The following is a 16,408-nucleotide window of genomic DNA, read 5'->3' as shown; positions in this document are numbered from 1 at the left end:
CCCCCCCCCCCCCCTCCTTTGTCATTTCAGGGTCTGGGCGACGAACGTTCATGTTTTTAATTCTCATCATTCCTAGTTCTCTAAATAGTCCTACTTTTATAGTCTTCTAGTCCTCTAGTCTCCCCGTTCTCCCCTAAATCACTATTCCAATAATCTTCTAGTCCTCAAGTCCTCTAGTCCTCTAGTCCTCTAGTCCTCTAGTCCTCTATTCCTCTAGTCATCTAGTCCTCTAGTCCTCTATTCCTTTATTCTTCTAGTCCTCTAGTCCTCTAGTCCTCTAGTCCTCTAGTTGTATAAGTTTTCAAGTATTGAATGAGTTTCAAGGTTGGAGAAACCAATGATAAATAATATGAATAATAAACCTAGTTTACACAAACAGTTTACCACCGGGTTTATATAAAGAACCCTGGTGGGGGGGGGGGGGGGAGAGGAAGAAAGGGGCAACATCCCTACCCCCCCCCCCGTGAACCTTCTGGAAATCAATTTAAAAGTGAAATAAATCTTTTGATTAATCTCAAAACATTTTTTTATCTTAAAAAATATTTGTATTAACCTTTAACAAAATTATTGATATCTAAATCTCAAACTTCACAACTTTACGTTAAGCAACTATTTTCTAATTACTATATCTTTGCAACCTTAGGGTGTAAACCTTTGATATTTCAAATTTAGACTGTTTGATGTACAGACTTTTAGTTTGAAACATCGGGTTGCACCAACTTTGGGATTGAAAAAAAAAATAAAGTTTATTGTAATTCGATGTATTTTATTTCGCATTTCTTACGTATAAATATTTTTGTAGGATGATGATGCTGGAGGGTGGACACGGGTTTAAGACATCTTACCTCTGTCTTCTGCTCCTTATTATGTAAGTTATTTCAAATTTATGAATTGAGTCTTTGCCACAAACTCTGATTTTATAATCTCTTTTTCTATGCTATTGCAACCCAATATTGTAGACCTTAGATATTTTAAGCTAGGAATTCTGCTAGGCCAAAAATCCAAGTTTGAAACATTAGGTTGCATAGATAAAGGGATTACACAGTTTGAGACTGCGGGAAAGGCTGAATTCCTTCAGGTTTTTAAATCTTAATAATTTCTTTAAAGGGAGTGACCGGCTTTGTAAGGTAGTTGAACTGAGTATGCAGTGTTGTGGAAAACTTCTTACGGATTCATTTGAGACATATTTAACTTTTTAAATATCTGTAAATCCTGAGTTTCAGCGCAAATTTGAAAATTCCTATTTGAGGGTGGATACGTTTTCAAAATTAGTTTTTTTAAATTATTAAATAACGACGACATAAAATGTAAAAAAAGTTCTACAATAAACTACAGACGTCATGTATAGGAACATGTTGAGAAAATAAAAATTAATCTTATCATAATAATAAAATAAGTAATCTTGTTTAATTATTAGTTTCTATGTTCTCATTATTCTGGTTTCTCATTATTTACAAAGATTTTCGCAGATTTTCTAGAATTATTATTGAAAAAACGACATTTGAAGAATTTGTAGAATTCTGCGAATAAATTCAAAGAAGATAAGAAATTCAATATAATAATGAAAACGAAATAATCGATTTTAGCATTGATCTATATATTTCCAAATTTCTTTTGAGAAATATATTCCTAACCATCTAATTAGATTACTGTATAATTTTTACTTTATTTTTCGTTGTCGTTATTCAATAATTAAAAAAAAAACTAATTCTGAACACGTATCCACTCCCAAAGTATGAGTTTTGAACGTCGAATTTACGCTCAAACTCAGGATTTACAGATCTTTAAAAAGTTTTAAATGTCTCAAATGAATCCGAAAGAAGTTTTCCACAACACTGCATACTCAGTTCAACTAACTTACATAGCCGGTCACTCCCTTTAAACAAATATTTCCAGCAAGCTGTACCTGGGAGGATAAAATGATATTGCCCTAGAAAGTTTTTCTGAAATAGTGATTTACTCTGAGAAAAATTATAGAGTGAGGTTTGAAATTGAATTCATTCATTAATCCTTGGGCTCTGCACTCGGGTTTATCATTGAATCCCTCGGGGGTTTAAATTTCTATTCCTCAAATTTTTCTCAGGATAAATTATTGACCTACACTAATAAGTTTTTAGATTTACGAGATTCAATGATAATTGTTGGATACCAAAAACCAGCTTTTTATAAAGGAATGATTATTATTCGAACAGTTAGATGTTGCTTGTTTGAAAATAGAACCTGACCATTTTAAGATTATTATTTAATTATTTTGAGTAATTTTCGCCATTTAAACAAATTAAAGTGCCAAAATTTGTTTTATTTTATTTATTACAACTTTCGTAAACTTTATTTTAGTTTCTCAAAGTTTAAAACAGAATAAAAAATTCATTTCCTTTGCACTTAAATACTGTTCAAATATTTCATAATTATTTCATTTGCTAAAATCATATTTTGTAAGGAAAGAAAAGTAAATGAACAGTTAAAAATTTAATGAAAAGGAACAGATAACATTATTTTTATCTTTATTTTTTGTAATCGTATCTCGTAGACCTTTGACGTTTAAAACTATGAATAACTGAAGTTAAAGATGTCTAAAGTCAACACCATCAAGTTTCGAAGATGGAAGAATTAGATTTTTTAGAGTTGATGGCTAGTAATCAACTTCTTTTTGCTTATTTTTGACTTTTGAAAAAAAAGATAAAAATGAACTCTAAGCGACTTGTAGACTCACACAAATTTTTATTTTTCATGAAAAAAAAAATTTGAATGAAATGAAACAATCTAAATTTTCATGAAATAAAAAAATTAATTTTTCATGAAATAAAAATCTAACTTTTCATGAAAATAAAAAATAAAAATTTTCATAATTTAATTTTTTAGAATTTGCAAAATTGGGTGTGAAGTTGATGCACCAGCTGGACAAGGTTGGTAGAAATCAATCAATCAAATTGTATTATTATTATTTCTTATTATTATTATCATTATTATTTTTATTATTGTTATTATTACTTTTTTATTAGTGTTATAATTATTACTACTATCATTAGCACCATTATTATCATAATTATTTTTATTATTGTTATTATTATGATAACTAACAATATGTTTACTGTCAACAACATTATCATTAATAGTATTAAAGTTATTATTATTATAAATTTTATCATTGGTAGCATTAAAGTTATTATTATTATTAATATTATCATTATTAGTATTAGCGTTATTATTATTATTAATTTTAGCATTGATACAGTGAAACCCTTAATAACGAATACATCGAAAGAATTCATCAAATGTCGTATTCTTTACTTTCTGATAATGGAATGTTGCAGATATTGAATTTTTTAATTAAATGATTATATGGAGCTCTTTAAAACTATTCCTGCATATTTATGGCTATTTATTTATTTTCGCAAATACTGAAATTAACGTAATATAGTATAAAACTCATTAAATAAATTGTCAAGACGACATTTGATAAGTTCTTCCGATGTATTCGTTATTTTTTCTCCTTTCTCAAGATCCATCATCTGTACTATCTTCCCACCTAATATTAAATATTTTTATTATTATTATTATTATTAAAGTTATTATTATTATAGTAACAAAAAAGGAAAACACACATTTTTTGGGTGTACAAAATGTATACCTTAAATTGTTCGAGGATCTATGTAAAAGTCCTCTAATCAATTTAGTTTAGTACAAAAAATTACAGTCTGTCTAAATTGGAACAATATTTGATATCTCAATAGAATCCAGTGCATGTAGCGTAAAGGAATTAAGTTTTTGTCACAATCACAAATTTTCTAATTTCTTTATGTCTGCAACTTTTGATATTTCAAACTTAGATTATTTGATCTAACAGAATTATTAGTTTGAAATATCTAAGGTCTACGACATTGGGTTGCCAAGATATATGGATAGGAATATTTGAGTTTGTGGAAAAAAACTCTGTTCCTTAGCTTATAAATGCATTGCTCAAAAAAAACGTAGCAAATAACAAAAACGAAAAATCTACATTTATTTACATAAATTTTAGTAATTTTTCTTCTTTCATTTCTGAAGCCCCATTTTTTTAATTGCTTAAATTGTCCCATAACCTTCTTGAATAGAAAGTACAGTAATATTGTCCACTGGTTTTTTCTTGAAGAGTAGAGGTTTAAAAGTACACAGATATATTCAAATCTATTATTTTCAAATTATTTAAAAGATTATTATTAATTTTTAATAAAACATACAATTTTAGTCTTGAACGCAGATTTAAAAAAATTGAAAATCAGAAATGTGTTTGAAGGGATAAAAACATTTTAACTAAAGGAGAAATTCAGAGGGATGTTAACGTAATTACTTTTACATGATTTGAAGATTACCTTTCTTCTTTTAAAGTTTTCTGTGCCTGTTCGCGCTAATCTGAACTAAATCGTATATCGAATTGTCAATTTCCTGAAAAAAAATATTTCTTTAGAGACATATCAGCTAAAAAACACATATGTTTACATAGCAGGTTCTAGGGGCAAGCGCTGCGGCTTGGACAGGGTAGAGAATTTTTTCACATAAAAAAAACAATAGCAAAATATTGACCAATTCACAAATGACAGAAAGAAGAAATGGCTTATAAGTGCCGATTGCAACAATGACATTATCAAAAATTTCTTGGCACCTTAGAAACGTTTTTAAAGGAGTTATTTTTGTCAATTGATAGTGGCACTATCTCTAAAGAAAGAGTCTGATAAGATTAAGTTTACATATCACCCCTTTAACAAATTTAATCCCTGAATATTGGATCTTTTTTAAATTCTCAACTTCACAGTTTTGCATGCAATTTCATCATGCAACTTCAATACTAAAATTCAGTTTTTAGAGTCTATAAATAATTCAAGAAAAAGTGATGATTAGTCACATTTTGGAAACTTTATTTACAAAATACCATTTTCTAGTCTTTATTATTAACAATAACTTGTCTTTTTGCGCTTTAAAGTTAAAAAAAAGTTTATTTAAATAATTTTCTTTAGTTTTTGTAAAATAAAAAATCGAAGAAGGTTGCAAAGTCTGATTGGAAACACTATTGGCTTAAAGGCACTCCTGTATGCCGATTCCATTAGCGCCTGATCCAATCAGGATTCAGTCATGTGTTTGTTGTCTATTCTGAACCAATAGAAATAGTATGGCGGTAACATCTATCTTTCTATCTATCTCATTATTCAATTAGAGATAAATCCTTATATCGATAGTATGGCGGTAACATCTATCTTTCTATCTATCTCATTATTCAATTAGAGATAAATCCTTATATCGGCGCTATCAGTAAATGGAAATATTTACTTCTACTGAAAAGATAGTAAAGGGACTGTAAACGTGATATTAATTGACCCTTCAGCAAAGTTGGCAAAGCCTTTGAAACCTTTATTTTATCAATAATGTGGAAGATATTGTCGTTTAATTCTAATAATTCCTATATGTTTTCTTTCAGTAAAAATGCGCAAGTCACTTTTTTAGGGAACATACAAAATTTTAAACATTGATGTCTAATTCATACTTGATCAAACCCTCCATCCCCCCTCCCTTAGCTAGACCTGTTTATATAGATGAGAGTAGTATGACGTACAGTCCCTTTAAATATACTGTTTATATAGATGAGAGTAGTATGACTTACAGTCCCTTTAAATATACTGTTTATATAGATGAGAGTAGTATGACGTACAGTCCCTTTAAATGTACTGTTTATATAGATGAGAGTAGTATGACGTACAGTCCCTTCCTCCCCCCTTCCCTCATCTACACTTAGAACCATTTACGGACGGTTTTATTGATAAAAAGAAAGAAATAAGTAATATGTATGTAACACGTCAAGCCGAAAAGAATGATATAATAAGGATATACAATAGATAGAGATACTTTTATACACTATAATTTTAGTATTTATCATAAGTATATTTGGGTGTCTGGTTGTTTGTTTGTTTGAATTCAATAAGCGTTGAAACACATGAACTGATAAGGTCCGATCAAAAAAATGTGAGGCTGCTGAGAACTCGAAATCAAAAAAATATTGGTTGTTAATTTATTTTTTGTAAACCCACTTATAGAAACCGATAGAATTCAACGAAAAGTATGATCTTTTTATGTGGATGGAAAAATGTAAAATTTGCAATGCGAAAAATGATTCGGCAAATTTATTTTATTTTTTTTATGATAAAAACTGTTTTCATTTCGTTACAATGAAAACTGAATGAAAAAGCCGGCGTGGAATGATTTGTGGGAAAAAGTAAATCCAAGACAAAATTCTGTGTAATTCTAAATTTTGACTAAATCTATTAATTTATAAATCAAGTTTTAATTAATCCAAGGAATGGAGAAACCTTTCAATTCTACTTTTTATTCTCTCATTTCTAGGTTTTCTTTTCACAGAGTAAAAACAATTCTAGAGCGAGCATTGAATTTTTCTATATCTTTAGAAAACATGTTCAGTAGCTTTGACAATGCAAAATTCCAGCTGCCAAAAATGTTTGAAGAAATTCTGATCAAATAATGTACATCTGGGTCTATTAAAAACTGGGTTTATTAGATGGGTCTAAGTGCATTTTGTAGGCCGGTAAATGCTTGTACGGGTTCGGTTCATGCAACGATATGACCCCGTATTTCAAGATTAAGTAATAGCCATTTATCACAGAGTTTTTGATAAGTAGATCACAACGTTAGAATTTACTTCAGAACTTGCATGCATAAGAAATAATTTCTATTTGCGAAGCTAATTTCCAATTTCTAACTCCTCGTTCATCACATTAAAACAATTTTCATTTTATGAATTATTTTTGTTTTGTTTTAAATATATCTAATGAAAAAATAAATCCAGCTTTTTTGAGATTTGTAGTTAAAAAATTGCCAAAAGCTCTAGTTACTCCATCCGCTGTGATTTCCTGGAAGCTCTAGTTACTCCATCCGCTGTGGTTTTCCTGGAAGCTCTAGTTACTCCATCCGCTGTGGTTTCCTGGAAGAGGCTGAAACAATTGATTTTAAATTTTTTTCTTCTGAATTTTGCAAAATTGAAATCTAAAGAAAATTTAAATGCAAAAAGAGACGGATTAGCACTTTTATATTTCTTCAAATTCTAAAGTTTTTATTAATTTTGATATTTTAACAAAGAGCAAAAATCAAATATTTGTTTAAAATTAGGAATAAGGAGGGAGACGACAAAGTGATGTTGTAGCAACAACTCAAATCCTTGCCTAAAATGAAAAACTTAACTAACTAAATACTGAGGTTTATCTTGTAATTTACAATATAGTTTATAATTACCAAAATGACTGATTAGAAAGAGAAATAATAAATACAAACTGACTGATTAGATTGGCTTGAAACCAAAATATATTTATAAATAACTAATAATTGTATGATCGGACAAATTGAAAAATGTTTTATGAACGAAGAGCGGGTTGTTTAAAATAAATTAGCCAAAAAAACACTGATTTCATAATTCCATATCTTTGTAACCCATTGTTATAGACTTTCGATACTTAAAACTATGAATTTTGTTTAATCAAATAATCTAAGTAAGTTTGAAAAGGGTTTACACCATCAGGTTATAAAGATATAGGAATTAAAAAATTTAAGTTTGTGGCTAAGATTAAATTTCTTGCAAAATTAATAAGATATTAGAAAATGAGAATTATAGGCGACTAATAAGTGTTGAAAGCATGAGTGTGCAAAATGTTGTAGAATTAAAACTGAAGAAAATAAAGTTTCAGAATTATTTGCATAAACACGAGTTTACTGTTCTATTTGATGTTTTTATTTGAACACAACTTGAAAACAATTTGGCAAGACAATGCCAAAACAATTTGCAAAATTAATAATTAATAAACACTGAGTAGTTAGATATTCCTTTCAATAACATATAATATAAACATGTCAGCTATAAATTATTTTTTTGCATTCATGGATCCCTTTATAGCTGTGAACTAATATAACAAAAGTAACATTTGCATTATACCCTTTAAACCCTGTAAACCTTTAAACCTCTATATCAGTATCTTTGTGGAAAATTTCTTTGTTTTTCTATCTAAACGTGTCAAATTCTGACAATTTATTTTGTTGTTTTTGTAACGTAAATCCCACTTTTTCAAAGAAAACGTCACTGTGATCTGCTTGGCTACATTTGGATCGCCATTAAAAAAAATCAATTTTCAGCTAAATGTTCTAAGGGACTGATGTAATTTCAACCCATTAAAGGTCCTATCAACAAGGGTACCATTTAAAAGTTTGTCTGGGTAATAATGAGGAAGATATTGTCTTTTTTTCATCTTAAAAAGTGATGAATGGACTATGGACAAATTGAACATTTCAAGATAGAAAAACTAAAGTAGTTTCCTTTTTTTTGTTTTTAAATAACTATTTAATCCATTACAAAAGACAACATTATGAAACGTCGAAAGGGTAAATATATACTAAATTTCTGAAGAAGACGACATTAGATACAATCTTTGTCTACCCGAGAAAATGCGTCAAATTTGCGTAGATTTTCTGATTCTGATCGTTGATTAGCAAAGTCTTTGCTTTTTTCAATTATAGAGAATTACTTGAAATCACAATCTACAGTTCCTTTCAGATTTGATGAATATTCCCAGTTATATTGACAAGAAAATAATATATGAGGATGAAAATGATAAAAACTATTCTTACGAATCTAGAATGTTGAGTTCTGTTTTACCTTTAAAGATCCCGCGTTGTTGCACGAAATGTTAACATAATGTTCATAAATTCTAACTTAATAAAAGGCTTTTGAAAGGAATTGAGTTTTTGCCACAAAAGAGCTTACCACAGATTTACATTAATAGGGTGGTAGGCTGTTTACATCTGTTGTAAGATTTACCTCTTCGTTTCCTTTCTCTATGCCGACTGTGCAGTTTTGTTTTATTTAATTCATTTATAAGATCATACAAACTTACAAAAATAATGGTTTGCACATTTTATTTGATGTTAACTAATGAAACTAATTAACCCCAGGGGTTTATAAAAACAAATATTTTCCGTGTTGTTGAAATCTTATTTTGTTTCTATAGCTAGTGAGAACCAGAAAACTCTGGAGTAGATGGACGACTTTTAGACTCCAGTTATGACTTTAAATAGTCAAATAGGCATGAAACACATAAATTGTGCAGAATACACGGACGCTTGATTTAGTAAATTTGCTTCGTTACAGCATTAATTAAAATTAATTTTTGTTTTCATGTCGTCTAAATATTCTTCTGTTTTCTGGTCCTCACTGTGAAAAACCCTGAAAATAAGTTTTTTATGGCCATCATGTCCATTATACACTGCACACAAGGCTGTAACAAAGTTACAAATGTAGTTGGTTATATTAAAACATAAATTAAGCATTTAAGACTATATACTAGATACTATAAGTCTTGATGCGCGCAGACAGCATGATAAAAATGCCGCGTTTTCAGTTTTTGTTCACGGCAAAGATGACCCGCTGGAACTGAATGATATTCTCCCGCGGCACAACAAGATATACGACAAAATGAGACCACCAAAGCGTGAAGGTATTTTTTTTAAATGAAACCCCAAGGGGCGGACGGTGGGTGGAAGGGGCGGTGCAAACAATAAAAATATACTGAATTAAATCGCTTTAAGTTTAAAACTGCTATTGATTTATACATTTTTATTTCTGTCTGATGTTTCTGTGAAGAGTACATGGTGTAAATTGTTCCTAAGACCTTAAAAGTACGGAAGAGCCATGTTTTCCTTTTTTTTGAGGAATCTAAATCTATAAAACTTTTAGAATTTAAGAATAAATCCAATAAATATTTGAAATATGAAAACTCTTGGTTAAACAATTTTTCTTTTTATAATAAAAGTTCTGTTTTAGGAAATGCAACGAAAGTGTTCTTCCATGTTACAGTTATGTCCCTTGACACTATAGGTAATATATAAATACCACCCCCCCCCCCATCCCCCACCCCTCATACTAACCACCAATACCTTAATCCCAATCCCCTCGATCACCCTAACCCCCCAACTCTAACTACCAACCCTAACGCAATTCAACCATTCCCCAGTCCCTTTAAATAAACTGTTTATAAAGATAGAGTAGTATGACGTACAGTCCCTTTAAATGTACTGTTTATATAGGTGAGAGTAGTATGACGTACAGTCCCTTTTAATATACTGTTTATATAGATGAGAGTAGTATGACGTACAGTCCCTTTAAATATACTGTTTATATAGATGAGAGTAGTATGACGTACAGTCCCTTTAAATATACTGTTCATATAGATGAGAGTAGTATGACGTACAGTCCCTTTAATTGTACTGTTTATGTAGATGAGAGTAGTATTACGTACAGTCCCTTTAAATATACTGTTTATATAGATGAGAGTAGTATGACGTACAGTCCCTTTAATTGTACTGTTTATGTAGATGAGAGTAGTATTACGTACAGTCCCTTTAAATATACTGTTTATATAGATGAGAGTAGTATGACGTACAGTCCCTTTAAATGTATTGTTTATATAGATGAGAGTAGTATGACGTACTGTCCCTTTAATTGTAGTGTTTATGTAGATGAGAGTAGTATGACGTATAGTCCCTTTAAATATACTGTTATATAGATGAGAGTAGTATGACGTACAGTCCCTTTAAATGTACGTTTATATAGATGAGAGTAGTATGACGTACAGTCCCTTTAAATGTACTGTTTATATAGATGAGAGTACTATGACTTACAGTCCCTTTAAATATACTGTTTATATAGATGAGAGTAGTATGACTTACAGTCCCTTTAAACATACTGTTTATATAGATGAGAGTAGTATGACGTACAGTCCCTTTAAATGTACTGTTTATATAGATGAGAGTAGTATGACGTACACCTGTGATATTTTCTTCGCTCAGTCCTGGAAAGATTTCAGGTAAAAATAAAATATACTTTAATAAATTAAAAAGTGAAAATTATAGACGTTTTCTAAGATTTAAAAGTGTTTACTTCTGATAATTCCTATTTGTTTTCCTGCAGTAGACATACACAGGTCCTTTAGAAGAAAAACCACAATTGAAAATTAAAAACCCTAAACAAACCAAAAATAAAAAATTGCTGCAAAAAAACATATTGTCCAGCATGATAAGACATCGCAGTTGCATAAATAAATATTTTTACTTTATATATTTTGTTCGACATTATAAAGAAAAGGTATCTTAGTTACAAAGGAATAAAGTCTTTTCCACAAAGTCAAATTTTTTAAACCCTATAATTTTGCAACTACGATACTAGGTTTTTAGGGCGCTTTGCGGCCATCTTCTATTTCAATTTCAATATTTTCTTTTAATATGTACATTGTAAAACAAAACCAAAAAAAGTTCGGGGATTTTGTTAAATAAAAATTCGTGGATTTTCAAATTTAATGAATATCCAATTTTGTTGGAAGCAAATTTTTGAAATTTTGATCCTTCATAAACTTTCCCTTGGGTCATGTTACCTCACCCAAAATTTGGGCCCGATCGGTTCAGCCGTTTTGACGTTTATTAAATACAAACAGACAGACAAACAAAGTATTTATATATAGATTTAAAACCTAGATTATTTGATCTACCAGAATTCATAGTTCTAAATATGAAAGGTCTGCAACATTGGGTTGGAAAGATATAGGGATTAGAAAATTGAACCTTGTAGAAAAGACTTAAATCCGTTGAACATTTTTTTCGTCATTTTGGAAAAAATATTCAGGTTCTCATTTTTTATTTAAAAACAATTTCCGACAAATATCCTGGCATGGTTTATATGCTTTTATCAGAAAATATTTATTATGAGTAGTGAATTATACTATAATATTTGGTCTGATAGATGACATAGATCTATGTTGTGTTATGAATGTTATATTATGTGAACATACATGGTGGGAGAAAAAAACATTATTAATTTCCTACAAGTTTATTTACAAATATTACAAATAAAATGTTATTTTAAGTCTTTTTTTTACTAAACAGGGTTTGCCACAATAAAATAACTTATTTTTTACCAACATTACTTCTGTCAATATTAGTGTGAAGCGTTAGTGTCCTTTATCAGATGGAGTGTCACATAAAAGTGAAAAGAGAGTCCAGTATACTGGTCAAATGATACAGACAGAGACACGTGACCAGTATACTGCACTACCATTGTTGGGAGTTCTGATGACGTAATGCGGACTTATAAATAATGTTATCAATTATATCTATTAAAAATGAAAATAAAAATTATAAATAATAATTGTAGAAAACCTAAGTTTTCAGATTGATTTCATAATTGCTAAATATGATCTGTTTAAGCCTACTATTTCTAAAAATTTGTAAAAATATAAATTTTCGTATAAATTTGATACAGTTTTATATGAATTTCTCGAGACAGGGACATCAGATAGAACTTTCTGGGTCGCGATCAAGAGCTAAAGTGAAAAGCTCTCAGCCTATACCCCCTTTCATTTTTCCTTTACAGACCCTTTAAGCTGAGAAATTAAATCTGAAAAGCTACGAGAAATTGTGTTATTTTAATTATTTCCCAGTGTAAGATAAGAAATATCATATTTCAAGTTTTACTTTTCAAATTAAATTTAACTTTTCTCCTCCGCATAGAGTGCATCTACGCATCAAATTACCGAGACAAACTTTTACTTTCTGAAAAATAAAAAGTTTTTCGATTAAACTTTTATTCACTTGGTCAGGGATACGCGTTGAATGAAAACATTAAAGAGACAAAGCGTCAACGAAAATACCATGTTTAATTCTAATATTTTGTTAAAGATTTCTAATATTTTTGAAATTTCTAATATTTTGTTAAAAATGTCTAACATTTTGATCACTTTGTTAATAATGTCTATTATTTTGATTATTTTAAAAATCAAATACGACCTTCAATTCGTCTTGCTAGTGTCATGTTTCGTGGGACACACTGAACCTGGACTACCTGAAACCTCTGGCATATTTTGGCTATTTAGGAAGCCTATGGGAAAAGGAAGAAGATTATACAAGTTTTGCAAATAAATTTTGCACAACTGTTTCCCCAGAGCCTTTAAGGTCCTAAGGGACTGTGCACATTTTCAGTTTATCTTAATTCAACACAAAGGTTTTAAACTGTTGCAAATATATTTGCAGGGTGCAGGGTTTACAACTCAGATTCTTGTAGAGCAACATAATAATTAGAAAAAAATATCTCCATCCATTCATTCTTGACAAAATGAAAGTTGATTAAAAACAATACAGATTGAACACTATTGTCGTCTTTTCAAGATTAATGGGTTTTTCGTACACAATACCCCTGAGACGGAATCCCAAAGGAGTTACGCGCATGCTCTCTCTCTGTCTTGTAATTCAGCGCGGCATGCGCATAACTCCTTAATGCTACTGCCGCTAAGCTACTGTGAATGAAAAAGCCCTAAATCTTGAAAAGACGACATCTAATGTTCTTTGGATTTTATACAGAATAGGAGTTGCTATTAATATATTTTTCTGTATAGATAGCTATTTAAAGCTTCTTGAAGATTGAAACAAAATAGTCCTCAATTTTAAGATGTTATATTATTTGTATTATATTATTATATAAAGATACATTAACACACTGTTCAGTACATATAATGATATATTAACACAATGTTAAGTATATATAATGATATATCAACTATCTAACTATATTAAGCCAAGTTTCTAAACTCCTTCATCCTGTTGGGAATAAGTTTGTTTTACTGCTTTATTCAATAACTAAGATACCAGGGCGTTTCGCGCCCATCTTCTACTTCAAGTTTGTATTGCTGTTCAATCTTCCAACATGTTCTTGTTACGCGAGCCATGCTGCGTGAAGAAAGTCTGTTTGTCGCCCCTGCGTATTTCTGAGTTTCTCCTGAAGATCTGTACGGAATGTATTGTGAAAAAACTAGTTTAGGAACTGTTTACAGTCCGACTGCGCAGACGCAAGATTTCTAGCGGAGTAGTAGTGATATTTATACTCAGTATATGTTTATTCGTTTTGCAAGTATTTTCCGTGTTCAGAATTCTGGGATCACCGTGGTAATTATTTATATATATATCTATGTTTATTGGTTGATTCTAGTATGTTTGATGATTATGTATTCGTTTATTGGTTCCTAGCCACAGTTTTTTAATGCCTGAGTGGATTATTTGTTAGATTTGTATGATTTTCACTCAAAGCTTTTTCTGTGGGTTTATTAAACTTGTTTAGATTGAAGGCTCAGAGAAATAAACGTTCGGAACCTTACTATCCTCCTTTTTATTATGAAGAGCGTTGAGAGAAGGGAGTCTTACGATCCAATCCTGAGAAATACCACACGGTACATATATTAGGTCTTTAGGGAAATCGCTAAGTAGCGAAACAGTTCTTTTCGATGAAACAATGAATAAAATTTCGCGGATTTACATTTTTTCGTGGATTTTTTATTTTTACGAAAATCAAAAATCTTTGGAGACAGATTTTTGTAATTTTGAGTATCCATAAACCTTCCCTTGGGTCATGTAAGGTCTCACACTATAAAAGTTGGGCCCAATTGGTTTAGCAGTTTTGACGTTTAATGGATAAAAACAAACAAACAAACAAGCAAAGTATACATAAACTAGGCTTTTAGGATTCTTCACGCCCATCTTCTTGTTCAACTTTTGATTGTGGCTTTATCTGTGAGCATCTTCTCTGTGTAAAAAAATTTTTAAAAATTTGCGAATTTTATAATATTTTTTAGCGCATTTTCAAAATTTTACAAAAATAAAAAAATTTAAGCACAAATTTTTGAAACTTTGATCATTCATAAACCTTCCCAGAGTCATGTGAGGTCCCACACAAAATTTGGGCCCGATCGGTACAGCTGTTTTGACGTTTATTGGAAACAAACAGACAGAGACAAGCAAAGTATATATATATATATATATATAGATATAGATGGATTTTATTAGAAATAGAAATAAGTACAAGGGAAAAGTATTTCTCTTAATTATGCACTCGACTCGTAATTTCAATTGACTTACTATTTCGAAATTGGATTTTCTGATTTACAACGGTATCCTTTATATCTTTAAACCTTTGTCTGATTCAGTTAAAAATTTATTAAGTTAGATTGTGGTTTCTCTGGTAAGGTGTTCTTCTAAATCGGTTGATTAATTGACTAAGTAATTGATTGATAAATTGGTTAGTCGATTGATTACTTAATTAATTGGTTGATTTATTGATTAATTAATTGATTGATAAATTGGTTAGTCGATTGATTACTTAATTAATTGGTTGATTTATTGATTGATTAATTAATTGGTTAATTGGTTAGTCGATTGATTACTTAATTAATTGGTTGATTTATTGATTAATTAATTGATTGATAAATTGGTTAGTCGATTGATTACTTATTAATTGGTTGATTTATTGATTGATAAATTTATTGATTAATTGGTTAGTTGATTAACTACCTGATTTATTGGTTGATTAATTGATTGATTAATTGATTGATTAATGGGTTAGTTGATTGATTACTTGATTTATTGGTTGATTAATTGGTTGATTAGTTGATTAATTAATTGATTGCTTAGTTGATTGATTAATTCAATAATTGATTTATTAATTTATTGATTAATTGGTTGATCAATTGAAAAATTGAATGTTTGATTGATTGATTGATTCATTCATTCATTCATTCATTAATTAATTGATTAATTAATTGATTAATTGATTGATTAAATGATTTATTACTTGATTGATTGATTGGTTGATTAATTGATTAATTAATGAATTGATTAATTGATCTATTGATCAAATAATTGATTGATTGGCTGATTGGTTTTTAGATTCATTCAACGATGAATATTTATTTAGGCAACAGCTACTAGATAATATGATGTCTAAGTACAGTCTGCTAAATTAAGTGATTGATTGGTTGGGTGCTTGATTGATTGACTGCTCGGTTATTCATTTGATTGATTGATGAATATTAACTCAGGTTACGGCTACCAGATAACATGACGTCTGAATACCGTCTGCTGCCTGTAGAATGGCTGACTGAAATCTGGCGACCAGACTCATTTTTTAAAAATGCTAAAAGTGTCACATTCCAGGTTAAATAAAATCTAAAGTAGTCCATCACTAATTTGTGTATTTTTTTAATCAGCCAGCCTTGAAAATCTTAGTTATGAATGCATGCCTTTACTCTGCCCTACCTTCCCCCCTCCTCCCCCGTTTTTACATAGACCTCCCAGCACTGTTTGGCCCATTCTGTAATTTTTTTCTCATTTTTTTGTCCAAATTTGATTTCATATTTCTTATTTTCTTATGCAAGATGCATCATTTGACGGATGCATCAGATAAGGCTCTCCCTCTTTTCTAAATTATAAGATAATATTTCTATTGCTAGTTTTGATCTTAAAGGAACTGGCAAGATAGTTTGTGCTAAAATTAGATAGAGATTAA

At 29.9% G+C, this 16,408-nt stretch overlaps 1 protein-coding gene across 2 annotated transcripts in view; it reads left to right on the top strand.

Annotated features, from left to right (window-relative positions):
* The window catches only part of LOC111711234 (glycine receptor subunit alpha-4), a 45,962-nt gene that overhangs the window by 6,281 nt on the left and 23,273 nt on the right, over nt 1-16,408 (top strand). For both annotated transcript variants that reach the window (XM_023485529.1, XM_023485528.1), the window contains exons 2-7: nt 803-868; nt 2,863-2,906; nt 9,429-9,524; nt 9,851-9,904; nt 10,832-10,892; nt 15,942-16,056. In XM_023485529.1, coding sequence (XP_023341297.1) covers nt 804-868; nt 2,863-2,906; nt 9,429-9,524; nt 9,851-9,904; nt 10,832-10,892; nt 15,942-16,056 — 435 coding nt within the window. In that variant the 5' untranslated portion in view covers nt 803. The remainder of the gene's footprint in view (nt 1-802; nt 869-2,862; nt 2,907-9,428; nt 9,525-9,850; nt 9,905-10,831; nt 10,893-15,941; nt 16,057-16,408) is intronic.

The sequence above is a fragment of the Eurytemora carolleeae genome, unplaced genomic scaffold, assembly GCF_000591075.1.
Source record: "Eurytemora carolleeae unplaced genomic scaffold, Eaff_2.0 scaffold1140, whole genome shotgun sequence".
Taxonomy (NCBI): domain Eukaryota; kingdom Metazoa; phylum Arthropoda; class Copepoda; order Calanoida; family Temoridae; genus Eurytemora; species Eurytemora carolleeae.
The sequence above is the reverse complement of the archived record's forward strand: the minus strand, read 5'-3'. Positions and strand labels throughout refer to the sequence as shown.